The 26,374-nt window shown below is 44.5% G+C and overlaps 2 protein-coding genes across 3 annotated transcripts in view; both read left to right on the forward strand.

Annotated features, from left to right (window-relative positions):
• The window catches only part of LOC125345518 (guanine nucleotide exchange factor DBS-like), a 928,411-nt gene that overhangs the window by 350,749 nt on the left and 551,288 nt on the right, over positions 1-26,374 (forward strand).
• Tubgcp3 (tubulin gamma complex associated protein 3) overlaps positions 1-26,374 on the forward strand; it is a 65,256-nt gene that overhangs the window by 17,584 nt on the left and 21,298 nt on the right. For both annotated transcript variants that reach the window (XM_048337654.1, XM_048337653.1), the window contains 10 exons: positions 1,541-1,659; positions 2,204-2,329; positions 7,096-7,164; positions 7,427-7,559; positions 9,140-9,306; positions 16,571-16,681; positions 16,963-17,071; positions 19,516-19,705; positions 20,026-20,161; positions 20,835-20,903. In XM_048337654.1, coding sequence (XP_048193611.1) covers positions 1,541-1,659; positions 2,204-2,329; positions 7,096-7,164; positions 7,427-7,559; positions 9,140-9,306; positions 16,571-16,681; positions 16,963-17,071; positions 19,516-19,705; positions 20,026-20,161; positions 20,835-20,903 — 1,229 coding nt within the window. The remainder of the gene's footprint in view (positions 1-1,540; positions 1,660-2,203; positions 2,330-7,095; positions 7,165-7,426; positions 7,560-9,139; positions 9,307-16,570; positions 16,682-16,962; positions 17,072-19,515; positions 19,706-20,025; positions 20,162-20,834; positions 20,904-26,374) is intronic.

Here is a 26,374-nt window from a genome sequence, read left to right on the forward strand (position 1 = left end):
TTGGTGAGCCTGGGCACTCAGTGACAATCAACTGTCCTCTCCTTCTGAGCTCTCCCAGTGCCCTCTATCTACCAAGCTGTGCCTTGACTAACCAAAAGAAGCAGTAAAAGGTCAGGAAGAAAGAGCAGTGGGATAGATAGGAAATGTAACGGTAAGCTGCTTTAGCCTAGGTGAATTAGTAATTCTACTAGACGTATTAATACTGGACTACTAGTGTCTATTCTGACATTATGTGTTGCTTTACCAGAAGCATTAAAAACTTTTAAAATTGTTAGGATTAAGTTGTACAGAGGTTACAGTTCTATAAATCAGGTTACAAGTACACTGCTTCTTGGACACTATCACTCTTTCCTTTGTTTCCCCCCATGTCCCCCCTCCCATCCCTACCCACAAGTCATATAGTTGCTTTTTTTATGTGGTGTATATTGAATACCATGGCTGCATTTGCTCACCCTTCCTTCCTCCATTCCCGCGCCTTCCCTTTGCTGCTCCCCCAAGTATACCCTCCTTTAGCCGATTTGTGCGTGTGTAAATGATAGAGGCTTGTTTATGTTATCATGCCTAGTTGTACTTTCAGAATAGTCTTCTCATATGAGAGAAAACACAAGCCATCTTTCTCTCTGAGTCTGGCTTGCCTCACTTAACATGATGTCACAAGAAACATTTAAAATATAAAGCACAAATAGGTTAAAAGTTAGCCGTTAGGCAAACCCAATGCTGGTAACAGCAGCATGAGACACATGGGTGTACTGTCACTGTTAAAGCAGGCTTCAGGCTGTCCCTGGACTGGACGTGAAAAGGTCCAGTTTTCAGGATACAGCGATCTTCGTCCTTTCTCCCCCTGCTGGCAGAGCTGTCACGTGCACAGAGCAAGCCGACAGAAGGGGAAGGAGACAGACAGACTCAGCTTCCAGGTGTGTAGGTCAGCTTCTCTCTGTACTTGTCAGAATCACAGGTTAGAAACAGGCAGGGATCCCAGTGAGGTTTGGCTGGTGGTGTTCACCAGCCTGTTTTGACTAGTGTTTGTTTGTATTGTCTGCCCAGGCCCGGAATGCGCCCTGCGCCTGGCTCTGTGCACTGGCTCTGGAAGCGCTGACTCCCTCTTGCCTTCATGCCCTCCGTCTAATATTCATGTCTCAGGTTTCCAGGCGTTGCTTCTTGTTTTCTTGGCCTTGTTTTGGGCAAGCACTCACATTCTGACCTAGCTTCTGTGCTACGAAGTCCCTTCTTAGTCGGGTTAGGAGGATCTCGCAGTGTGCTTGCTGTGAAGTAGCCCTCTCTGTGGACATGACCGTCACAGAGTCGTCCCTGAGGTGAAGTGTGCTGTTCCCCTGGGCTGCCTATCAAGAGACCTCTGGCAGAGACACTGGAAGACCCCCTACCTTTCAGAAAGTTTCTGCTTTCTACCCTCAAACCTCTTTTTCCTCTTAAGCGTGCAAATGCCCTGGTGAGAAATGTGTAAAGCACAGTTAATTATGTCATAGACTTATTTCATCTTTGAGTTATTTAGCAATTTCTGTCTTAAAAATTAACTTTATAGGTATTACAGAAATTACTGAAGCAGCCCTTGTGAGGGACCTTCTGTACGTCTTCCAGGGGATAGATGGCAAACATATTAAAATGAGCAGCACTGAAGATTGCTACAAAGTGGAAGGAAAGGTACGGTCAAAGAAAGTCTCGTTTAAAATGTTTACAGAGAATGAAGCTCATGAAGTTCACATACGGAGCTATTAGCTGCCAACTTTGGGTCCACCAGGGGTGCTGCACAGCCGGATTTGGCTCGTTTCCCTGTCTGCCAGGGCTGCTGTTGGGTGCTGCAGACACAGCACAGATGTGGAGCTGGGAATTGCCTGCTCTGGTTTCCCTCTAGACCCCCTCTCTGCCCAGCCCTGCTTCGTGTGTAGTTTCACACGTCCCTCTGGCTTGGTCTCAGTGGGCTGATGTCAGACTGTGCTACTGGCAGTTGTGGTGACAACAGGCGGGCACTCCACGGTGATGTGGCTTAGTTAAGTGTGCCCTCACCGTGTTCCCTCTCTCCTGCTGCCAGTGTGCCTCCCTTCGCTTTCACGAGAGCACGTCCATTATGTTCAATCTTCTGTGTCAAATCCTAAGAACTGTAATATTAAAGGAAAAACTGCATGAGGAAAATAAATATTCCAGTACTCATTTTTTAAATGTTGACTTTCGACTATCTACCTTTCAGGCGAACTTAAATAAGTCTGTAAGGGACACAGCAATCAGACTTTCTGAGTTGGGATGGCTGCATAATAAAATCAGAAAATACACTGACCAGAGGAGTCTGGATCGTTCCTTTGGACTTGTAGGTCAGGTATGTTCATTATTCTTGGCTTAGGAAAATGCTTATCTTACTGTAAGATCTCAATGTGAAAATCCCTTTCAGGGCAGCTTTTTAAAGAAAAGACATTCTTGTTGTTATACAGAGGATGTACAGAGGGGTCACAGCACCTAAGTGAGGTAATGAGTACATTTCTTTTTGGACAGAGACACCCCTTTCTTCACTCTCAGTTTTTCCCTTCAACCCCACCCACAAATAGTATAGTTCCTTTTCAACATAGTGTCTAGTAGTGCCACTAGGGCATTTTAAAGAAAGCTGTGCTAGGAATTGCTAGAGGTGTGGGGGAGGGTCTGCTTAGGAAGACAGACACTACAGGTGGAGAAGAGAAGAGCTATTGGAGGCTCTTGGATAGAGGAACAGGATTCTGGAGGGGTCAGAACTGGTGCATGGAAGCCCAGCCCTGCCCCTGCCATCACCCCACCTGGGACAGATGTGGGGACTTGCCTCTTTTACTCTGCAACAGTGCCTAGGATTCCACTTTTTTTTTTTTTTTTTGGTCTGTGGCCAGCACTCTACTACTTCCAGTAGTTTTTAGGTGATTATTTGGAGGTTAGAGTCTCACAGACCTTCCTGACCGGGCTGGTTTGCTAATAACCATCATCCTCACCCTCTTGAGTAGCTAGGATTACAGGTGTGAGCCACCGGCGCCCAGTGGATACTGCTTTATAAAACGTGCAGTATATCCCAATACTGTGCACTTGTGTGCTAGTGCACCTCTCTCCTATCTTACTATTGCAGAGCCCTGCCCCCTCCCAGGCTCCAGCCTTTGATAATTGCTGTTTTATGACCAGCTTCCATGAGAGCCACTTTCTATATTCCATGTATGAATGAGGTAATACAGAATTATGCAGTTTGTGGTTTGTTTTCATTTACAGCCTCCATTTGCATTCATCTTGTCCCAAATGATCGTATTCCGTTTCTTCTGTAGTTGAGTACTCCATGGTGTGTACGTACCACATCTTTATCCATTCATTATTGACACAAGCCGTTTTCGTCTCTCGGCTAAACATAGGAGCACAGATGCCTGTTTACATACTGATTTCATTTCCTTTGGACATGTATGCCGTATTGGGATTGCTGGATTACGTGATAGATCTGCTTTTAATTTTTTGAGGCCTCTCGTTCTACTTTTCATAATGTCTAATCTAATTTACATTCCCACCAACAATGGGCACGGGGTCCCCTTTCCCTACATCTTCAGTAGCAATTGCTTTATTTTGTCTTTTCACTAATAGCTGTTCTGGCTGGAGCGCAGCAATATCTCATTGTGCCTTTTATTTGCATTTCCCTGATGTTGAGCATTTTCCATAAACCTGTTGGAAATTGGTATATCTTTTGAGAAATGTGTAATGAAATTTCTTGCCCTCTTTAAATCACATAATTTGTGTGTATGGTGGGGGGTTTCCCCTTACATGTTCCGTGTTTGCCAGATGCCTGATTGTGTAGATAGATCCTTGCTAATTAATAATCACTCTGGTATTATTGTACAGAATTTTATAGTACTGGCTTTTAAAGCATCTTTCTTTTCTCATCTTGAAAATGTTTTAGTAGCCATCTAAAATTAACAGGATGTGTATTAATTATCCCCAATTTGCAAGTGAAAAAAATTGGACATCAAAGTTTTGGCTCCCTTTGCCCAGACGGTTGGACCGCAGGTAAAGGACTAGAGCCCTGTGGCTCCTGTTCTGAAGCTCTCTCCCTTTTCTTTTGCTAGTCAAGTCGCTGATGTCCACCATCAAGCACAGGAAGTGCTCCTGCGCTTTTTTTGCTCTAGGCTAGTGCACTACCACTTGAGCCATGGTTCCACTTCTGGCTTTTTGGTGGTTAATTGGAGATAAGAGTTTCCTGTCTAGAGTGGCATTGAACCCAAGCCCTTAGATCTCAGCCTTAAGAGTTAGAATTACACGTGTAAACCATGGGTGCCCAGCGACTTACCTTATTTGAATTGTTGAATGCTCTTGTTAGATGGCCATATGTCCCAGCTGCAGGAGGTAAAGAGGTTAGTTTATGCCTGTTGTTCTGGAGAAGTTACTACCCATAACCCCTTTACAGCTTTAGCTGTGTACAGGCTCTAGGCATGCCAAAGGAAGATTGTTTCCTAAGGCTGGACCTTAGCAGTGCTTTCTGATAATCTTGAGTTGGAACTGCTCTACTACACTAGTGCAGAGGGTGCTGAAGTGTTCTTGCAGTGCTGTTTGTGTGGGAATGGCTTATATAAATTAGTGTGTGTATTCTTGTGCATCTTTGATAATAATCAACAGCTGATGATTGAAATGATGAGGTTCCCCCCCCCCCCCCCCACCAATGTTGGCACTGGGGTTTGAGCTTAGATTGAGTTCTCGCTTGGATTTTCTACTCAAGACCACGATTTTCACAATTTTTTTTTTTTTTTTTTTGCCAGTCCTGGGCCTTGGACTCAGGGCCTGAGCACTGTCCCTGGCTTCTTCTTGCTCAAGGCTAGCACTCTGCCACTTGAGCCACAGCGCCACTTCTGGCCATTTTCTGAATATGTGATGCTGGGGAATCGAACCCAGGGCCTCATGTATACGAGGCAAGCACTCTTGCCACTAGGTCATATCCCCAGCCCCCACAATTTTTTTTTTCATTTTAGATTTGTATGTGAGTGTGTTTGTCTGCCATGATGGCTGGTAAACCACTTTTTAGAAAAGTGACCACTTGGGCTGGCAATATGGCCTAGTGGAAAGAGCACTTGCCTTGTATACATGAAGCCCTAGGTTCAATTCCTCAGCACCACATACATAGAAAAGACCAGAAGTGGCGCTGTGGCTCAAGTGGCAGAGTGCTAGCCTTGAGCAAAAAGAAGCCAGGGACAGTGCTCAGGCCCTGAGTGCAAGCCCCAGAACTGGCAAAAAAAAAAAAAATAGTGATCAAATTTGACACTGCCTCTCTGAGATTACTTCAGAAAACTTACCTACTGTTTAATAAGCACGTTGGTGCCACCCTGGGCCAAGTCCATTCCCTACCTAGGATCCAGTTTGTTTCTCTCAAAGAAACAAGCCAACAAGGTTACAGATGGTAGGGGTCAGCCTTCACTGAGATCCCATGACCTGTCAGATTCCCAAACTGGAACAGTTTTTTTTTTTTTTTTTGGCCAGTCCTGGGCCTTGGACTCAGGGCCTGAGCACTGTCCCTGGCTTCTTTTTGCTCAAGGCTAGCACTCTGCCACTTGAGCCACAGCGCCGCTTCTGGCCGTTTTCTGTATATGTGGTGCTGGGGAATCGAACCTAGGGCCTCGCGTATCCGAGGCAGGCACTCTTGCCACTAGGCTATATCCCCAGCCCCTGAAAGGCTCACTTTTGAAGCATTGCTTCGTGTTGAGAAAGTTAATACTTTCCTAGTGAAAAGAATGGAAATGCTCCTATCAGTCCCAATCCACAAAAAATAAATATAGCAAAATAAACTTGTATTTTATGTGGTTGTACATTCAAGTGTGTGGTCTCTATTCTTTGCAGGCTGTGTCTGCAGAACAGACCTTCCCCTGTGTGTGCTCTGTTGACAGCGTTGAGCTCGTGCCACAAAGGTCTCCCTTACCATAGGAGTTTGTGTAGGGCCCTTGGCCTTTTAATTGGATCCCTTGTCATTATTCAAGACAGGAGATAAACAGAAATTTTGAATTCTGTGGCTGGGAAAACATACAGTACAAACCAAAATAAAATTGTGGCCAAGGAGCTGGAATTTATTTGTGAATTTAAAAATTTTGTCAATTAAGGGCATTAAAAAAACTTATGTTTTGGGCTGGGAATATGACCTAGTGGTAGAGTGCTTGCCTAGCATGCATGAGGCCTTGGGTTCGATTCTTCAGTACCTCATACACAAAAAAAGCCGGAAGTGGCACTGTGGCTCAAGTGGCAGAGAGCTAGCCTTGAGCAAAAGGAAGCCAGGGACAGTGCCGAGGCCCTGAGTCCAAGCCCCGGACTGGCAACAACAACCACCAAAAAAGTTACGTTTTAACTCTAAAAAAATTATTTATTTTTGCCAGTCCTGGGCCTTGGACTCAGGGCCTGGGCACCGTCCCTGAGCCTCTCTGTGCTCAAGGCTAGCACTCTACCTCTTTTTTTTTTTTTTTTTTTTTTTGCCAGTCCTGGGCCTTGGACTCAGGGCCTGAGCACTGTCCCTGGCTTCTTCCCGCTCAAGGCTAGCACTCTGCCACTTGAGCCACAGCGCCGCTTCTGGCCGTTTTCTGTATATGTGGTGCTGGGGAATCGAACCTAGGGCCTCGTGTATCCGAGGCAGGCACTCTTGCCACTAGGGCATATTCCCAGCCCCAGCACTCTACCTCTTGAACCACAGTGCAACTTTTGGCTTTTTCTGTATGTGGTGCTGAGGAATTGAACCCAGGGTTTCATGTATACGAGGTGAATACTTAACCACTAGGCCATATTCCTAACCCCATTAACTCTAAAAAGTTAGAAGGGTCATAACCTTAAAACAAAGGATTTTTCTCTAATGTGGTACACATTTGTCTTCGTGAAAACCATACTATAGTTTCTTCAGTTTCTTTCTGCCAAGTTCATTTTTTTTTGTACTAAGCAATGAGATTTCCTTATATTTACAAAATGCATATTTACAGTGTTAAAACTGTTAAAAGACCATTGACAGAAGCAGAATTTAAATTATGCTGAACACTACTTGAACTTTATTTGAAACCATGTTTTCATAGAACAAGCCATTTTGGATGAAAATGTCATGATAAATTGTTTTTTATTTTTTGCATGTAGAGCTTTTGTGCTGCCCTACATCAAGAGCTCACAGAATACTACCGGTTACTCTCTGTTCTGCATTCCCAGGTAAAGGTTTTGTTTATAACAATTGAAGAGTTAGATAGTTATTACTGTATAGACTCTTCTAAGTAGCTTCATATGCTATTTACAAAAGATAGAAATCATTTTCATAATACTGTTTTGAGGTCCAAATAGCTATAGTTTTATATTATGGTAGTTACTTGAAGCTTGAAAGTACTGTTGTTTCCTCGTATTTACTCTGTATGAATTAATTTGTAAGTTCATGTACTTGGGGATTTGTGCTTGAACCTTCCATGTTGTTTTCCAGCTACAGCTTGAGGATGATCAGGGTGTGAATTTGGGACTTGAGAGTAGCCTCACGCTGCGACGCCTCTTGGTTTGGACGTACGATCCGAAAATAAGGCTGAAGACTCTTGCAGCACTGGTGGATTACTGCCAAGGTCCTTTTGTGTCTCCCTTGTGTGTGCCTTTCCTTGTGCTCTGCTTCAAAACTCATCTGCAGAGCAGGTCATCCAGTTCTGCTTTGTACCCATCTTAAATAGCCATATGTGTGTTCATTGAAGACAGGGGAATACAGATAAGGGCTTATAGGGAAAGCAGCCCATTGCCACTGTGGCCCAGTGTTTGTCCTTGTAGAACTGAGATGAAAGCAGGAGGAAGACATCTCTTCCTGGTCTGGATGCCCTTCCCCTGTCTGTGCTGCTTGTTAACTTGCCTCGTGGGCTTCCATGGCACCTCATTCTGGTTTCATTACTTCTGAGTTGGGGGTCATGTCCATGCTCACCATCGGTTTGTTAAAAATTCCCATGTTTGGGGCTGGGGTTATGGCCTAGTGGCAAGAGAGCTTGCCTCGTATACATGAGGCCCTGGGTTCAATTCCCCAGCACCACATATACAGAAAACGGCCAGAAGTGGCGCTGTGGCTCAAGTGGCAGAGTGCTAGCCTTGAGCAAAAGGAAGCCAGGGACAGTGCTTAGGCCCTGAGTTCAAGGCCCAGGACTGACCAAAAAAAATTCCCATGTTTATTTGTGTTCTTGGGCCCCTCTCTGAGCTCTAGCTTCTATATTTCTGGCTGCTGCTTCACATCTTTAATTACTGTTTTCCAAGGACTTCACCTTCCTTTCTAGTGACAGTAGAGTTTTAATAGTTGTAACATCTTAGGACTGTTGGCACTACATGGGGTGTACAGAGCCAGCTATCTTCCCCACAGTGAGAGCTGTAGCTCACTGCCATTCTCTGCTGTGATTCTCAGGACTTGGGTTTGATCACATCTGAGTCCAACCAACTTCACCATCATGCTGTCCACACTCTGCCTCCCTTACTTCCCTGCGCCTAAAAAAAGAGAAGAGCAATAAGAGGACCCTGCATTTCTCCTCCATATCTGGGTTCTACTCCTCCTGTCCCCTCTGTGTGCACTGTCAACGTAGCCTGCTTAAAGCAGGGCCTGATAGAACTCCCAAGTTGTTGTAGCACAAGGGATTCCTATGCACATGTTTCTTAAGCTGGTTTCTGCCACTCCTTCCCTCTATGCAAATCTCTTCTGTATTCACAGAACAGCCTCTCGCCCTGCAAACCTGTTAGTTACTGAGCTCCTCCATCAGTGAATTGAGACTAGCACTGTACCCCAAGCCATGTCAGTATTGATCCTTAGAAGTTTTGTTTTTATGCCTGTAGGGTATGGCATATATATGTACTGAATTGTATCACTAACGTATCTCAGTCAAAAAAGACTTTTTGCTGCTGAAAACCTTTTTTGCAGATGAAAAAATACCTACCAGCCATAAGAGAAATTCTTCACTCATATTTAAGTTTGTGTAAGCTATAATCGAATCTGGATCTGCATGCTTATTGCATGCTGCTACTGCTTCTAGATCCAAAAATGTTCCATTTCAGATGTGTCTGCATTTGAAGGAAGAGACATGTTTGATTTCAGTTACTTGACCATCTTAGTTGCTTTGTCTCATAAATATTAATTTAGGTGTTTTTCCTTGTATGTGCCCTCCCCTCCCACCCCCCCCAGGAAGGAAAGGAGGTGAGCTGGCTTCATCTGTCCACGCCTACACAAAGACGGGAGACCCGTACCTGCGGTCTCTGGTGCAGCACATTCTGAGCTTAGTGTCTCATCCAGTTCTGAGCTTCCTCTACCGATGGATCTATGACGGGGAGCTTGAGGACACGTACCATGAAGTAGGTGCTAGCAGTTAAGAGGCATGGTCTCCCCCGTTCCCTTACCATTTACTCTCAAGAGGAATCTGTCCCTGTTTGTTGTTGTTGTTGTTGTTGTTGGTCAGGGTGATATACAGAGGGGTAGTAAGTACATTTCTTATCAAACTTGTTATTTCCTCCCTCAATCCCCCCCTTCCACCCCTCCCCACTCCCGAGTTATACAGTTGGTTTATAGCATATTGTCTCTTAAGTACTGCTTTTTGCACTGGTTCATTTTACCCTTTGTCTCACCACTTTGATGTTCCCCTTCCCTTCCCTGATTCAGACAAACATAAATTCAATACCCCGGGTACTGAAATCAAATACAGTGACAACAGGGGCTAAACCATAGGGGAAGGTAAACAAAAGAAAATTGTCCCTGTTTAATTTGAATGGCAGGCACATTTTGTACAGTGCTCTGAAAGGTAGTTGGTTAGTAGATTACTGGTTAGTAGAACTGTATTTGATTAGTGAGAAACTATTCTCCCACTCGTAGCAAACTCAGCAAGATCAAACCACTTGTCTAGGTTCACTGCCCAGCTGCTGTATGAGTAAGGACCGGGCCCGCAAGGCTGCCTTGTGCAGCTTCTTCACGCCTCCTTTGCCTCCATGCTCGTTTGAGTGGTGGTGGGGCTTCTGGGTAGAAGAAAAAATGTTTGCTGCCTATGTGTATAAATATCTTTTGAAACATAAGCAGTTGTGCAACACTTTGCTGTTAAAGATAGCTGGTACAGAAACCACATAGTAAAGACCCCATGGCTTTTGTGGGGGAGGAGGGCAGAAGCTTTACACTTAAAAATGACGTCAGTCACTTCATAAAAGTTGCACCATAATTGAGCACATACAGTGGTTTGAGAACACAAAAATAGGACAGTAAATAAGTGTGGTGCTTACTTTGAGGAAGCCCTGGAGATTGGTGTGGGTGGGCTGCAGCTTTTGTGTTTTGTTAAGTATTGGAGAAAAGAGGTATCTGACACAGAACAGCACCTGTGAAGGAACGAGGTTGAGGGGCAGACAAGACCGTGTGTGTGTGTGTGTGTGTGTGTGTGTGTGTGTGTGTGTGTGTGTGTGTGTGTGTGTGGTTGAGGGGCAGACAAGACCGTGTGTGTGTGTGTGTGTGTGTGTGTGTGTGTGTGTGTGTGTTGGGTGTCTCTGCATTCTACTGCTCATTTAGCTACCCCAACTTTTTTAAGCTATTTCTCACTGTGGAAAATGCATATAAGCAAACATGAAGTTTGTGTTATGCCCAAATCTTCTGCCGATTTATCTTTTGTGTTGGTCAAACAAACAAAGCAGAGCAGACTTTATGGCACTGCTTTTTGTGTGCTTGGAACCTGGCTGGGATGTGCACATGCTTATGCATTATGCAGTCTTTCATTATGTTGTCTAGCTCTTTTGATGACTGGGTGTTGTTCCCCCCCCCCCCCCCCCCCCCCCCGAGTCCTGGGGCTTGGACTCAGGGCCTGAGCACCATCCCTGGCTTCTTTGTGCTCAAGGCTAGCACTCTACCACTTGAGCCACAGCGCCACTTCTGGCCGCTTTCTATATATGTGGTGCTGGGGAATTGAACCCAGGGCTTCAGGTATATGAAGTGGCAAGCACTCTTGCCACTAGGCCATATTCCCAGCCCCTCTTTTGATGACTGTAGTTTTCTTACTACTACATGTTATTTTACTATGTGAACAAAGTATTTAGCAATCTCCTGTTGAATAAAGATTGTGTTCTTTTTGGCTTTTAATTTGATGATGATGACTTATTTTTGTTGGTACTGAGATTTGAACTCAGGGCCTCATGATTGCTTGGCTTATTGCCTAACTGGTGCTCTACCACTTGAGCCATACTTCCAGCCCTGTTTTTTGCTGGTTAGTTTGGAGATGGAATCTTGAGGACTTTTCTTGTAGACTTTGAATGGTGATCCTTCTGGGTAGCTAGGATTACAGGTGTGAGCGACCAGTGCTGGGTTTAATCTTACTAATATTAAAATGGATATCCTTTTTTGTGCCTGCCAGTGTGTACTTAGTAATTTTTTAAAGGAGGTCCTGGAGGTAGAAATGCTGGTTTGTGGGGGTACATATTAAACTTGGACTTAGGTGTACCATTTTGCCCTCCCACATTCAGGTTCAACATCCAGCATCTCAAATGCTCTGAAATCTGAAACCTTCTGAGCACTGACTTGATGCCACAAGGGGAAGAGGCCACACCTGACCTGATGTGGCACCAGAAGTTTGTCATGAAATTACCTTCCAGCTATGCATATAAAGTACATATGAAACATGAATTAATTTCATGTTTACACTTGACCCAGTGCCAAGAAAGCTTGTGTCTATGCAATATTCCAAAACCCAGACCTTAAGAATCCTAGCCATTCTGGTTCAGGCAGTGCAGATAGGCCATACTCAACCCATATGAGTGTATCCTTCACACCTCCAGTCCATCTTAGTCATTCTGGAGAGAGGTTCTCTAGGATTGAAGAAAGGACCAGCTTCAAACCATGGTCTGCATCTCAGCCTCCAGAAGCTAGGATTATAGGTGTGAGTCACAGACCCAGCTTCTCCCTCCCCCTCACCCATTATCATTGTTCAGTAGTTGCTGAAGGGGGTTTGGGAAAACCAAGGCTCTAGGTCATATTTTTCTGCCAGTTTCTTTACTCAGTTAACACTTGATGCTCCGGATGATCTTGCTGGCTTCATTGGTTTTACTCAGAACTTCTTGAACTTGCCTTGTGTTCTTTGTTGTGGGCTTGCCACACTCAGCACTTGCAATCCTGAGACAATTGTAGTCACAACTCGGGTGTTTGTTCTCACAGTGCATGCTGGTTTGGGATGACTCTTGGCTTCGGTTCGTTCCTCCTGGCTCTTCCTTCCTCATCCTTCTCTCCCATCTTCCAGATGTGTGCAATGGCTGTGCTTGACCTGGGGATTATGTATGCGTGAGGTTAAGTCAGACAGGTGGCGTGTGTGCTGTGTGTCATGTCCTCCAGTAGTCTAAGAAGAATATGATGACCCTAGAGGATCTCCTGCCCCTGAGGCATCTGCAGATCTCTGTGTCCCTGAGTTGCTGATGAATGCTACTTGTATAAATTTATTTTTACCCAGACTTTGGTTACTTTTGGAAAAGATCTTGTCTCTCTCTGTCACCTCTATTATTTATTTTTCTGAACTTCAAAAAGTTATACCAGGAGGTCACAATGTAGGACCTTCTCTTTAGTTTACTATAAATTACATATCTACCACACAAATGTGATAGTTTAGAGAATTACGTGTTTGATCATAATAAACACTGCCTATTCATTTCTTACCATAGGCTAAATTTTTGTCAATCTGGTTATTTATAAATTGGTTATAAATTTCTTCCAGTGTTGTTGATTCTGAATAGCTACTCATGAGCTATCTAATCATATTGTAGTAGTTTATGAAATACCTGACAATATCATTAGATAATTCTGAGTCTGCAAAATTGTTCAAAAATTGCCAAAGAAGAAATTCACAACAAATAAAATCTGAGAATTCTTAGAAATACGTAAACTACCAAAACTGATTTGGAGAGAAATAGAAAATGTGCACAGACTGTAAGAGGCAAAGAGATTCCATAATTGAGAAGTTTCAACAAAGCAGAGCCCAAGACTACCAGGTTATATAGCTGGTGAATTCTAACCAAGTGTTCAAAATGAACACCAGCCCTCCTCAAACTCTTCAAAAAACAGAAGGAAGATGCCTAATTCCATTTTTGACAACACAGGCCACCTCATTTGCCTATCTCTTAAGACCTGCAAGAAACTCTCAGTGGGATTTGCAGTGTGTGGAAGGATTATATACTGTAACCAAGTGGGATTTATTCAGGAGCTCAGGGAGCACCACTATCTGAGTCGGTCACCGTGTCTCACCACGTTAGGGCAGTGAAGGAAGGAGACACAAGTCACACAGCTGATGCTCCTGGCAAAGGATTTGGCAAAATTCAACACCATTTTTTTTTTTTTTTTTTTTTTGCCAGTCCTGGGCCTTGGACTCAGGGCCTGAGCACCGTCCCTGGCTTCTTCCCGCTCAAGGCTAGCACTCTGCCACCTGAGCCACAGCGCCACTTCTGGCCGTTTTCCATATATGTGGTGCTGGGGAATCGAACCGTGAGCTTCATGTATAGGAGGCAGGCATTCTTGCCACTAGGCCATATTCCCAGCCCTCAACACCATTTTGTTTAAAGAATTTTAAAACCATTTAGAAACGCTCCCACTGACCAGAGAGGAACTCACCAGCTAAAGCTCATCTCAGAGCCATGTGGACGGTGAAAGGTTGCCTGCTTCCCCCCTGGTTCGAGAACTAGGTGAGGATGTCCGTTGCTAGCTGCTCATTCTGTTCAGGAAAACTGGGCAGGACAGGGAAAAGCAAAGGCATCAAGCAAGGAAGCACTTAGGAGTAAATTTCACCAGAGAAACACAACGTTTGTACGTTTTGAAATGCTATAATTTCATGTTTGTCTTTCCATAACCCTGGTTGTACACAGAACTTCACCAGGTTTTCCCAACCCTGCTAACTCCCCTCCCTCCCACGCAGCTACCTTGCTGTTTTCTCTAGATGGGTGTGTCCTCAGCTGGAATCTCAGGCCGTGGCCTGCAGGATGGATAAGTTAGCGGAGGATCTCCTGGGGTCTCTGTTGACAGGCCTGATTCATGTATCAGATTCTATAGGAACTAAGTTGCTCGCTAAGGAAATCATACTCTTCGCTTCCGTTTTTAGTAGAGGCCCTGGTGCTTGTCCAGCAGTTAATGAGAAATCGTGGTACAATTAGGGTTGTTTTTTTTTCTTGATTCTTTCTCTGTTTGACATAATAGTGAAAATTAAAAGACCTTGAGTGGAAAATGCCTCAGTAAAATAAAGGCTTATTGCGGTTTTATTCTGACCTTGGTTTTTTTCCTTCTACTGCCATATTTTTTTCATAGAATTAATTCTGTTCTAAAGAGTACCCATGCTTTTTGTGTTCACTACTGTGTGTTTGCTAGTAGAGTGATTGCATGCTCCTTTGCCCCTAGACGAAGCAGTGCATTCATGACTTCTAAAGATGACCGAATTGTCTTGAGGTTTTATAGTTTAAATTAAAATTTCTTATTGTTAGTACTGATAAAAATCCAGCTGCACTTCAACTATCAGGATAAATTGGTGTGTTGTCTATAAAAACTAGCTCTTCTGTTTAAGTGAATAACAGAGAAATACAATTTATATGCAATTAATCCAGTCTGTTGAATGGCAAGCCATAGAGCAATCATAACACAGTGATTGGATAACTGTGCAGATTATTCATGGTGGGTTCATAATGGTTTGTATTTCTATCCGGGATAATTTCAGTATATGTTAAAGTGATGATAACCTCATTAGACTAGAACTGTTTATCTCTCAAAGCAGTCATTACTCATGTGTTAAATGAGGAAGGTAATATAAAAATCTAAAATAGAGCAATGAATACTTTATTCATTTGAATTGGTACTAAATATAAGAAATTTTAGTTTAAAATAACTGTAGCAGTCCCTTCTCTGAGGTCCTAAGATGTTAGCATTTATTCATATGCTTGCATATAAAGGTCATGTTTCTGTACATTATTGCTAACATCAAACACAAAAACTTGGCATCATTAAAATTTTGGTGTCTTCAATATTTATACTTGGTAGTAAGTTGCTAAGGTGAAAAAAACAAAGCTTTTTGAGTTAATTTCCTTGAAAAGAAAATGATGTTACTTTAAAAATTCTAGTAGCCTGTGTTCAGTATCTAGCTGGAATTGATTATTTAGCATTTTTTTCTTGACCTAAAGTATTTGCACCATTTATAATTTTTGATTTCAGAAATATATAGGAGGAAATTAAAAACCCACCAGTAATGTCATCATATACATTATAGTTCTGTGATTTTTACTGGGTCTGTGATAGTTTGAAGCCCGCCCAGGCAAGAAAGTCCATGAGACTCTTATTTACAGTTAACCACCAGCAAACTGGAGCCTGTGGCTCAACATGGTTCTAGCATTCTAGCCTAAGCAAAAAAAGTTCAGGCACAGTGCCCAGGCCCTGAGTTCAAGCCCATGACCGACCCCCCCTCCCCCCCCCCCCCCCCGCAAAAAAAGAAAAGCAAATGGCAATATGGGAGGAATATGCTCAACCTCAGTTGTAGTCATAAATGACCATTCAGGATAAGTGATTCTACGGAACTGATTGGGAGGACCCGAGGTGCGGGTGTAGAGCAGAGCACACGGCAGCTGTCCCTGGGAGTGTCTGTCCACTAAGTCAGTGGGAAGGGAAATCTCGCATTGTCCTTAGGAACGGAAAGTCCCTTGTTCATTCATTCAGCAGTTCCGCTTTCAGATGAGAGGTGGGTAGGAGGACCTGTGAGTGACAGTGCAAGAGGCCTTGAAGTAGCGCAGATAAGCTGGAAATGTCTTTTTCTCCTTGTGCTGGGTGTCTCTTCTGTGCTGTGTGTGAGTGGGTGCTGGAGGGAGCCAGGGCGCAGGTGAGCTGGGTCGTGGATGAGGGAGAAGCTTCTTGGTCCTAGCCGGGCCAAGGAGAGCCACACGGGTCACTTCCTGCAGTGTTGCTTAGGGCTGGTGCTGCCAGACATTGGCATGAAAGGCCCTGTGTCTTTTAGAGTGTACTGTAGGTGGTGGGCTCTTCTGTGAACAGAGTACGTGGGCATCGGCACCTCTGCTCCACATTGGAGCTCTGGCACCATCCTGACGACGATCCTTAGTCTTCAAGAAGAACATGTAATTTGTGTGATAGATTGACTTTCATATCATTGTGCGGCTGGACGTCAGGAGCTCATGCCTGTAATCCTAGCTGCTCAGGAGGCTGAGATCTGGGGATCAAAGTTGAAAGCCAGCCCTGCAGTGGGAAAGTCTGTAAGATTTACATATCTAGTTAACCACAGAAAAGCCTGAAGTGGAGCTGTAGCTAAAGTGGTAGAGTACTAGCCTTGAGCACAGAAGTTCAGGGGCAACACCCAGGCCCTGAGTTTAAGGCCTAGGACTAGTGCACATGCATGTCTTTGCACGTGTAATTCAACTTGGAGAGATTTTTTTGTTTAAAATGCTTTATGAGACTTATTTATTATATAATTGGGTAAGATTCTCTGTATCTGGAGAATATTCTAAGGAATATTCTAAGAATATTCTAAGGAATAACTTTCTGGAATAATTTACTTGTTGTTGTTAGCTGATACTTTGTATAATCTCTCTCTCTTTTTTTTAATATTCAGTGCACCTTTGCTTTCAGTTTTTTGTAGCATCAGATCCAACAGTTAAAACAGATCGTCTGTGGCATGACAAGTATACTTTGAGGAAATCAATGATTCCTTCATTTATTACGATGGATCAATCTAGGAAGGTAGGGTTAGAAGGTTTTGTGATTTTGATTTGTTTGCTATACATACTTAGACTTAGTAATACAACTAATTTTCACTTAAGTACATTTTCTTACATTTTAAGATTGATAACTGGAATGTATCAATCAGTATAGTCATGCTTGTTAATGTGTCTTTGCTACCATTCACTTGATTGTAGACTGAATGCTCTTAGTAGTTTTTAATCAGTAGCTAATGTAAATATTTATAATATTTGATCATTTAAATTTCTATAAAGATAATCACAAGACATTTTCCTTTTTAGGTGCTTTTGATAGGAAAATCAATAAATTTTTTGCACCAAGTTTGTCATGATCAGACACCCACCACAAAGATGATAGCCATGACTAAGTCTTCAGAGTCGTCTCGGGACGGTACGGTTGTGTTGATGATGATGGGGATGGCGAGGGTAGTGGTGGGGCTCACGATGCCGACAGGACATTGATGATGGTGGGGATGGGGGGCGGGTGATGCTGGTGGTGGTGGTGGTGAGGACGAGGGGGATGATACAGTGTGCTTAGTTCCTTGGTCATTTCTTGACTCTCAAGGGGTTGTTGAGTTCTTGCCCCTTCCATTTGAGGGCACTTGCCCGGCAGCTGATCTGGTGAGCTCTAGGCTGTTCTCTTACTTTGGAGCAGTTCTGCCTGTTGTAAGATAAGAAGGTCTTGTTTGAGGGTGCGGTTTGCCTTCTGTCAGAGCTGCCTGTCTGTCAGTGGAGGCCATTGCAGGGTGACTCAGATCACCCTGCAATGAGGGGTGGGTGCCCAGCGATCAGTTACTTCACCCACATTAAAAAAAGTGGCTTTTAAGTGGTCTCTTACAGTACTTTCAGTGGCACAACTTCTCCTCTGTCCTTTGCTAACGCTAGTGTCTAGAAAACGGCTTTTGTGCTATGTTTTTATTGTGCTTGTACCTTTATATAAAGGTACAGTCCTCCCTTACTGTAATGCAGTTCACTTAGGCGGCTTCACAGTATTATTACAGGTTAAAAAAACAACGTAAACAGCAATCCCTCACCTGTCACAGGAGCTATGTCCCAGAGACCTCCACCATGGGTGAAGATTTGGGAAGTAGCAATAAGTGAGCCATGGTATAGTGAAGGACAACTATATAGTGCTGCTACTCGGCAGACTTTCACCCATCACGGGGGTCTCTGGAATGCAGCTCCCACCATAGGTGAGGGATCACTGTACAAAGCTCAGCAGATTATTAATAATTAACAGTTGGAACTGTCATGTATCTATTTACCTGTGCAAAGCTGAGGGTCCCTCGCTCCCTCCCTTTCTTCTTTCTCTCCCTTCTTTTCCTCTTCCTTTCCCTCTCTTCCTCCTTCTCTTCCTTGGTAGTAGGGTTTGCATATTCTACATTTGAGCCATATCTATAAGCCTATTTGAGGATTTAAAAGTGGAAGTAAACAATAAGGAGGGGAATGTTAGAAGCTGGAGCACCATGCTGCCTAAATAAACTGTGGGGAGCAGGAGTGCCTTGTAGGCTCTGTGCTTGATGCCTTTTGTGAGGTTGTTCTGGGCTAAAATAGGTTAACATTTCATCAGAATGAAAAATCTAATTACTCAAGGCTGTGATAAAAGCATACCGGGAGAAAATATTTACAATTCAAGATGATATAGATTGATAGAGATACATCCTTATCCCCTAAAGCAGGATTGTGGTCACCTTGTGAATTGGGTCGTGATGCTGTTGTGTTCACAAACATTGCTGTTATTCATTCCTCAGATGGACAAGCTACTTTCACAGGCCCCTTGATTTTACCCCAGTGTGTACCTGCAGTGAAGCAGATCCACTGGGGCGTACCTGCAGTAAGGCAGACGTACCTGCAGTGAAGCAGACCCACTGGGGCGTACCTGCAGTAAAGCAGACATACCTGCAGTGAAGCAGACCCACTGGGGCGTACCTGCAGTGAAGCAGACGTACCTGCAGTGAAGCAGACCCACTGGCTTACCTAGTCTTATTTTGAAGGACAAGCAGAACCCATGGGCCTTTTGATACTTTGAAGTTGGTTTCATATGCTGGAAAGACTCAAAACTTTCAACCAAAGGCATTGCTTCTCTTATTCTCCCTTAACCTTGAACAGAAGCTTATTTTTTCTCAATCAGATTGGTTGCTTCTCAACTTTGGGATTATTCTGATGGTTAGTTTTTGCTGTGGTTATAAACAGATTTGAGCTAAGCAGATGTAAATTGGCATTATAAAAACCTCTGTTATGTCTCTAGTCTTGTGATGGGAACACTTTTTTTTTTTAGCTTAGGTTACTGCTTAGAGTTAGGCTTCTGTCTCGGTGCTTCTGGTTCTTTCCCCTAGCAAACCTTCAGCGACCTCCCTGCAGTTCAGGGATGCTCTGAGCTGCTTGAGAGCAGTGCCTTGCTCTGCCACAGAGCTGTGCACCGCATGTGCTCAGTGCTCACGCGACCCCTTTTGGCCTCAGGACTCGTGTGCAGAGCTACCCTGTGGGTGGCGTGGTGCTTGGCTCTGTGCCCATTCTCACGGTTCCTTATGAGACTCTCCAGTAGTAGTTGGAGCACGGTGGTTCTTGAGCCTGTGGGCAGTACTGCAACTAGCTCCTCCTGTAAGTCCAAATGTTGGTGGTGGCTCTTAGGCCACTAGACGTTGCTGAGTTCAGTTTCATTTCTTGGGACTTGGTTTCCCTTTGTTGATGGTGCAGCTCTTGCGGCTGGGCGGGGTCCACTGTGGATGGGACTGATGAGTTGGCACTGACTTCTGTCCTTGTGTGCCTTCATTATTCCTTTGTTAAAATGCATCTTACATATGTATGTGTGCTTTTTCCTTTTGTTCTTTACAGCTGCGGATTTATTCACAGATTTAGAAAATGCCTTTCAAGGGAAAATTGATGCTGCTTATTTTGAGACCAGCAAGTATCTGCTGGATGTTCTCAATAAAAAGTACAGCTTGCTGGACCACATGCAGGCGATGAGGCGGTACTTGCTGCTTGGTCAAGGAGATTTTATAAGGCACTTAATGGATTTGCTAAAGTAAGACACTGGGACTGCTTAATTTTTATAAATCTGCAATACTTTGGGGGTGATAAAGGGCCTGGCAGTTTCTGTTTGAAGCAACAAATGTCATTAGAGGGGTTTGAATATTAACATGTTAGCACATCTAAGCTGAATCAGAATGAATAGTTTTGAGATTTCAAAGGAATATGCCACGAAGCTGTTTGTTTCTACATTGTACTGGTCCCTTTTGTCTTTTCAGTTTTTATAATTTGAGCTCTTTTTAATGTATAACTTTTTAAAAGTTCAGTAAATACTCAAGTAATGTTGTCTGTAATCATTTTTTTTTTTAAATCAAGGCCAGAACTTGTCCGTCCAGCAACGACTTTATATCAACATAACTTGACGGGCATTCTCGAAACTGCTGTCAGAGCAACCAATGCGCAGTTTGACAGCCCTGAGATCCTCCGGAGGCTGGACGTGAGGCTGCTGGAGGTAGGTGGGGCCCAGCCCAGAGAGGGCGTCCTAGCAGGCTTTCCCTCATTTTTAAAGGCACAGATGTTCTGGTCCGACCTGGGAACTAGACTGCTGGTATGTGGCCCTATCTGTGCTTGTTTACCGGTGGCTGTGGCGAGTCCCCTGTCCTCCAGGCCACGTCATGTCATAAAAGAGGCTTGTCTCGGGGCTGCTAGGCTCAAATTCGACTCCCGGGGTGTGGGGGTGTGTCATGGATGACCACCCGTAGTGAGTCGGGTGGAGGACACCACTGTGATGTATGGTGATAGTGTCTTTTCACCCGGAAGTTGCATCTTCAGTGTCCTTGTGGCACACGACTGTGCTTGGCACAGCTCTGTAAGCAGGAGCACGTAGCTGCTAAGTTACTGAGAGGTTTTTGGTAGAAACCATTGCTTTCTTAAAACATGGACCTGAAGAGATTTGAAAGCCATTGTAAGACAGTAGACTTTTCTGCAGTGTCCATTGAAAGGATGCACTCTCCTTTCCTGAATGTTTGTAGAGCACCCAGCATACGGCTCATTGTCTGTCCAATCGCTGGAGAGACAAAGCTGACCAAAACGTGCAGATTCCTCTCCCTAGCAAGCTAAATACCTGAGTGGTTTCGACAACTAGGCCCTGCCTTCTTATCTTCCTGCTTTTTTCTTTGCATCAGGTCTCTCCAGGAGACACGGGATGGGATGTTTTCAGCCTGGATTATCACGTGGATGGACCGATTGCAACTGTAAGATCAAAATGTTTAATGTTCACGGCTGTTTATGTGCCAAGTATTTTCTTGTTTAAAACTCGGTTCTGTAAGAACTTCTGGTTGCTGATCATGACACCTAGCATGTACCCAAATGGACAAGTACTAAGCCAAGATGGAGTGTGTCTTAAATAATTGTTAATGAGTGCTGAAATGCTATTACTTTAATAATTCTTAAAAATACCATTTGTTCTATCATAGGTTTTAGCACATACTTAATAAATGGAGTGTTCATTTTGTTCCATTATTCTTAGACTGTAGCAACTAATTTAGGATAATTTGAAAGAAACTGTAAAGTGTATTTTAGGGGAATCATATTTGTACTACTTAGAAGAAATTTGATATATAGTATTAATTTCAACTGATGAGAAAATGGCTATACTATTGTTCATCGTGCTTTTACTAACAGGAAGAAAAGTCCCATCTCTCCTAACAGTCAATTATGAAAGGTTGGGCAGGAGAGTACCCTTTATGTGTTTACAATTTAAATGCCTCTTTCTCTTGCTCATTTTCTCTTTCTTGAAGGCTGAATAAGTTCTTCTGACCACTGTATATCTCCTAAAACTGGTCCTAGTCATTTTTATATCTGAAATACTGAGAAAAGAAGTTGTATTCTTTTTAATTATTGGAAAAAATGTTCTGTGAAGAAGCAATCTAGTTTGACCCAAGATTTACTAATCATGTTCTTGTACAGTGTCTCACTGTTTTTCTCTTCCCCCTGTTAGGATGGTTCCAGTTAAGCTCAGCTCACAGATTTGTTACCAGCAGATGCATAAGACAAATGTGTCTACTGTGGGCTGGTTGAAACTGGGGCAAATTCCTTGTTAAAAATTTGTCATTTTAGTGTTTGACCACCAGATCAAACCTACCACCATTGAAATGCATAGGTTCTCTTGTCTTTATTTTTTTTATTTTTATTTTTGCCAGTCCTGGGCATTGGACTCAGGGCCTGAGCACAGTCCCTGGCTTCTTTTTGCTCAAGGCTAGCACTCTGCCATTTGAGCCACAGCGCCACTTCTGGCCATTTTCTATATATGTGGTGCTGGGGAATCGAACCCAGGGCTTCATTAATACAAGACAAGTGCTCTTGCTACTAGGCCATATTCCCAGCCCTCTCTTGTCTTTAATCTTTTGTTACATTCAAATTAGTTCTTTCTTCTTTGACTTATTTTCTAAACAGTTTTAAGTAGTTAAAGTGTAAACAAATGTTATATTTTAGCTAATTATTTAAATTGGAGACTTAATATTTTCTGCCGTATTAGTTTGTGTGCATTACATATTATATTCATGCATAAAAGGTACTGTTTTAGGTCTGGCTGGTGTATGGCTTTGTGGTAAAGTGCTTGCTTAGCAACTGTAGTAATGATCATTATCCACAGTGTTAAATGCCTTGACAAGTAGGTAAAGTAATAAATATAGCCTAGATGCACAGTTTTCCAATTATTTTATAATATTGCATAAGTTGTTTCATACACACAGCACACAATAATACTTATTATTGTTTGTGTAATATTGTGAGAATTTTAGATGTTTAAAAGCTCCAGTGAAAATTCCTCAAAACACAACTAGGCCTTCCTGATATGTTGGTGATGTCAGCCTGGGCAGATGAGAAAGGAGAGAAAAATAGTCCTATTGTTGGTTGACAGTTCAGCCAGTGACTAAATGTGAGGAATACTCTCTTGCATGACTACGATCTGCCACTCCATTTCTGGGATCCTGCTTCTTTCTTGTAGCTACTATATTTTTTAGCTAAATTGCACAGTTATGAGTGTAAACATCAAAACTAGAATGATGTTTATCATATTAAATCACATGCAATTGTATATGTTACTAGAAGTTTAAAAGGAGTAAGATGACATTAAAATATATTTAGAATCAAGGTTTGAAAACATGTTTTCTGCTTTTCCTTGGCTAAACTTATGTATTACCTGCTTCCTTTCTATTCTCATTCATTAAGGTTGTCATTTTTGTATAGAATTTAGTTATAGTTGAGTATACATGTCTTATATATAATTATGTCTTATATGCAGCAACTTTAGATTCACATTTTGTCTGTGATAAATACCAATGAAATGTTCAGATAGGCCTAATTTGGGAAACTATGAAATTAAAAACTCAAGGTACTTAAAACCATTAGCCAGATATAGTTGACGACACATTGGAAATATTGGTAGTTCACCTTAGTTTTAGTGAGTCCTACATGTATTCCATTTCACCCTGAATTTCGTGTGGTGAGGTCTTTGGGGCTCGAGTCCTTCGCTGCAGGTGTCTGGGGTTGGAGCTGTGAGGCTCCGGCGTGTGCGGGGAGAGGCCTGCTGCTCTAGGACAAGCCACATGCCCAGCCGGTGTGTTTCTGCCCTTGCTATCCAAGGCTCTGTTTCCCATGGCTTGTCTGGAGCTGGTGTAGTAGTCTCTGAATTTTATTGCATGGCAGTGTGAACAGAAGAAGATAGCCAGCAGAGCTATGTGGATGACATTTTTCTCTCATATAAATGGAGTAAAACGTATTAATATCCCCAAGAGCGCTGAGGAAACTGAATTTTAAAAATTTAACTGTAAATGTGATATGGGAGCATGACATTTACAGAACCCTACTCTGTAATGTACCATATGTGTGGTGAAGAACATTAATTTATTCGTAGCATTACCTAAAATGGTCACTCTTAATTTCTGTAGTTGCAAGACTGCTAATAGGGTAGACAGCATAGCAAAACAAATATCTCCCAAACACTCAAAGTCGTTTCTAATCACTCATTCATCAAGATGGAGCACTTACCAGTTACTAATACCAAATGGCATACAGAAGAACACACACTCAGGAGAGCAAGGTAAGCCAGTGAGCAATCACAGGTTCATATTGTGTGGACAGAGCATGGTGTTCTCGAGTCTGAGGACGTGGTGGCTTCCTTGGCAGGATGTGAGCCTTTGTCCTGGAGGAGAAAGGGTTGGCCAGGTGAAGGAGCTCCCCTCAGGGCAGAGCTCAACCGTGCCTAGTACAAGGACAGGGACTTGCAAGCAGTCCGTGTCCAGGTGGCTGTGGTGTAGGTAGGGGAAGAGCCTCCTCTGCCCCAGTCTGTTTGTGCTACACTCACAGTTGTATCAGAAATACGTTCAGCTGCAGTTGGCAGAAAACCCTTTTCCACATGTGCCTGGAGTGGACTTAAACTAAGAAGGCACATGGGCTTTATTTCCTGATCAGATTTAACTGGGCATTCTGTGTTTTTATGTGAAAAATCTCACTGCTGTGGGAGATGTGGTGAGGTAGAGGGAAGGCCTGGCTCCATCCTTACGCTGGCACTTGCCAGCTGTCCATGGGCATGGAAAAGAGGAACTTAAGAACAACAGGGACACCCTTGAAGGAGACCCAAGGGACTCCTAGAAGAGCCTGTAGGACTGCTGCCTGCCCTCGTTACAGAAGCAGGTGCTCCCACTTCCTGTGTGCTCAGAAAGTGAGGGGGTCACAGGAGAGAGTCCACGCAGGCGTTCCACTTCCTGTGTGCTCAGGGAGTGAGGAGGTCACAGGAGAGAGTCCACGCAGGCGCTCCACTTCCTGTGTGCTCAGGAAGTCAGGGGGTCACAGGAGAGAGTCCACGCAGGTGTTCCACTTCCTGTGTGCTCAGGAAGTGAGGTGGTCAGAGAGTCCATGCAGGCGTTCCACTTCCTGTGTGCTCAGGGAGTGAGGAAGTCACAGGAGAGAGTCCACGCAGGCATTCCACTTCCTGTGTGCTCAGGGAGTGAGGAGGTCACAGGAGAGAGTCCACACAGGTGTTCCACTTCCTGTGTGCTCAGGAAGTGAGGTCACAGGAGAGAGTCCACGCAGGCGTTCCACTTCCTGTGTGCTCAGGGAGTGAGGAGGTCACAGGAGAGAGTCCACGCAGGCATTCCACTTCCTGTGTGCTCAGGGAGTGAGGAGGTCACAGGAGAGAGTCCACACAGGTGTTCCACTTCCTGTGTGCTCAGGAAGTGAGGTCACAGGAGAGAGTCCACGCAGGCGTTCCACTTCCTGTGTGCTCAGGGAGTGAGGAGGTCACAGGAGAGAGTCCACGCAGGCGTTCCACTTCCTGTGTGCTCAGGAAGTGAGGTCACAGGAGAGAGTCCACGCAGGCGTTCCACTTCCTGTGTGCTCAGGGAGTGAGGAGGTCACAGGAGAGAGTCCACGCAGGCATTCCACTTCCTGTGTGCTCAGGGAGTGAGGAGGTCACAGGAGAGAGTCCACACAGGTGTTCCACTTCCTGTGTGCTCAGGAAGTGAGGTCACAGGAGAGAGTCCACGCAGGCGTTCCACTTCCTGTGTGCTCAGGGAGTGAGGAGGTCACAGGAGAGAGTCCACGCAGGCGTTCCACTTCCTGTGTGCTCAGGGAGTGAGGAGGTCACAGGAGAGAGTCCACGCAGGCGCTCCACTTCCTGTGTGCTCAGGAAGTGAGGAGGTCACAGGAGAGAGTCCACGCAGGTGTTCCACTTCCTGTGTGCTCAGGAAGTGAGGTCACAGGAGAGAGTCCACGCAGGCGTTCCACTTCCTGTGTGCTCAGGGAGTGAGGTCACAGGAGAGAGTCCACGCAGGCGTTCCACTTCTTGTGTGCTCAGGGAGTGAGGAGGTCACAGGAGAGAGTCCACGCAGGCGTTCCACTTCCTGTGTGCTCAGGGAGTGAGGTCACAGGAGAGAGTCCACGCAGGCGTTCCACTTCCTGTGTGCTCAGGGAGTGAGGAGGTCACAGGAGAGAGTCCACGCAGGCGTTCCACTTCCTGTGTGCTCAGGAAGTGAGGTGGTCAGAGAGTCCACGCAGGTGTTCCACTTCCTGTGTGCTCAGGGAGTGAGGAGGTCACAGGAGAGAGTCCACGCAGGCGTTCCACTTCCTGTGTGCTCAGGAAGTGAGGTGGTCAGAGAGTCCACGCAGGCGTTCCACTTCCTGTGTGCTCAGGGAGTGAGGAGGTCACAGGAGAGAGTCCACGCAGGCGTTCCACTTCCTGTGTGCTCAGGGAGTGAGGAGGTCACAGGAGAGAGTCCACGCAGGCGCTCCACTTCCTGTGTGCTCAGGAAGTCAGGGGGTCACAGGAGAGAGTCCACGCAGGTGTTCCACTTCCTGTGTGCTCAGGAAGTGAGGTGGTCAGAGAGTCCATGCAGGCGTTCCACTTCCTGTGTGCTCAGGGAGTGAGGAAGTCACAGGAGAGAGTCCACGCAGGCATTCCACTTCCTGTGTGCTCAGGGAGTGAGGAGGTCACAGGAGAGAGTCCACACAGGTGTTCCACTTCCTGTGTGCTCAGGAAGTGAGGTCACAGGAGAGAGTCCACGCAGGCGTTCCACTTCCTGTGTGCTCAGGGAGTGAGGAGGTCACAGGAGAGAGTCCACGCAGGCGTTCCACTTCCTGTGTGCTCAGGGAGTGAGGAGGTCACAGGAGAGAGTCCACGCAGGCGCTCCACTTCCTGTGTGCTCAGGAAGTGAGGAGGTCACAG

Source organism: Perognathus longimembris, unplaced genomic scaffold (assembly GCF_023159225.1).
Source record: "Perognathus longimembris pacificus isolate PPM17 unplaced genomic scaffold, ASM2315922v1 HiC_scaffold_5797, whole genome shotgun sequence".
Lineage (NCBI taxonomy): Eukaryota > Metazoa > Chordata > Mammalia > Rodentia > Heteromyidae > Perognathus > Perognathus longimembris.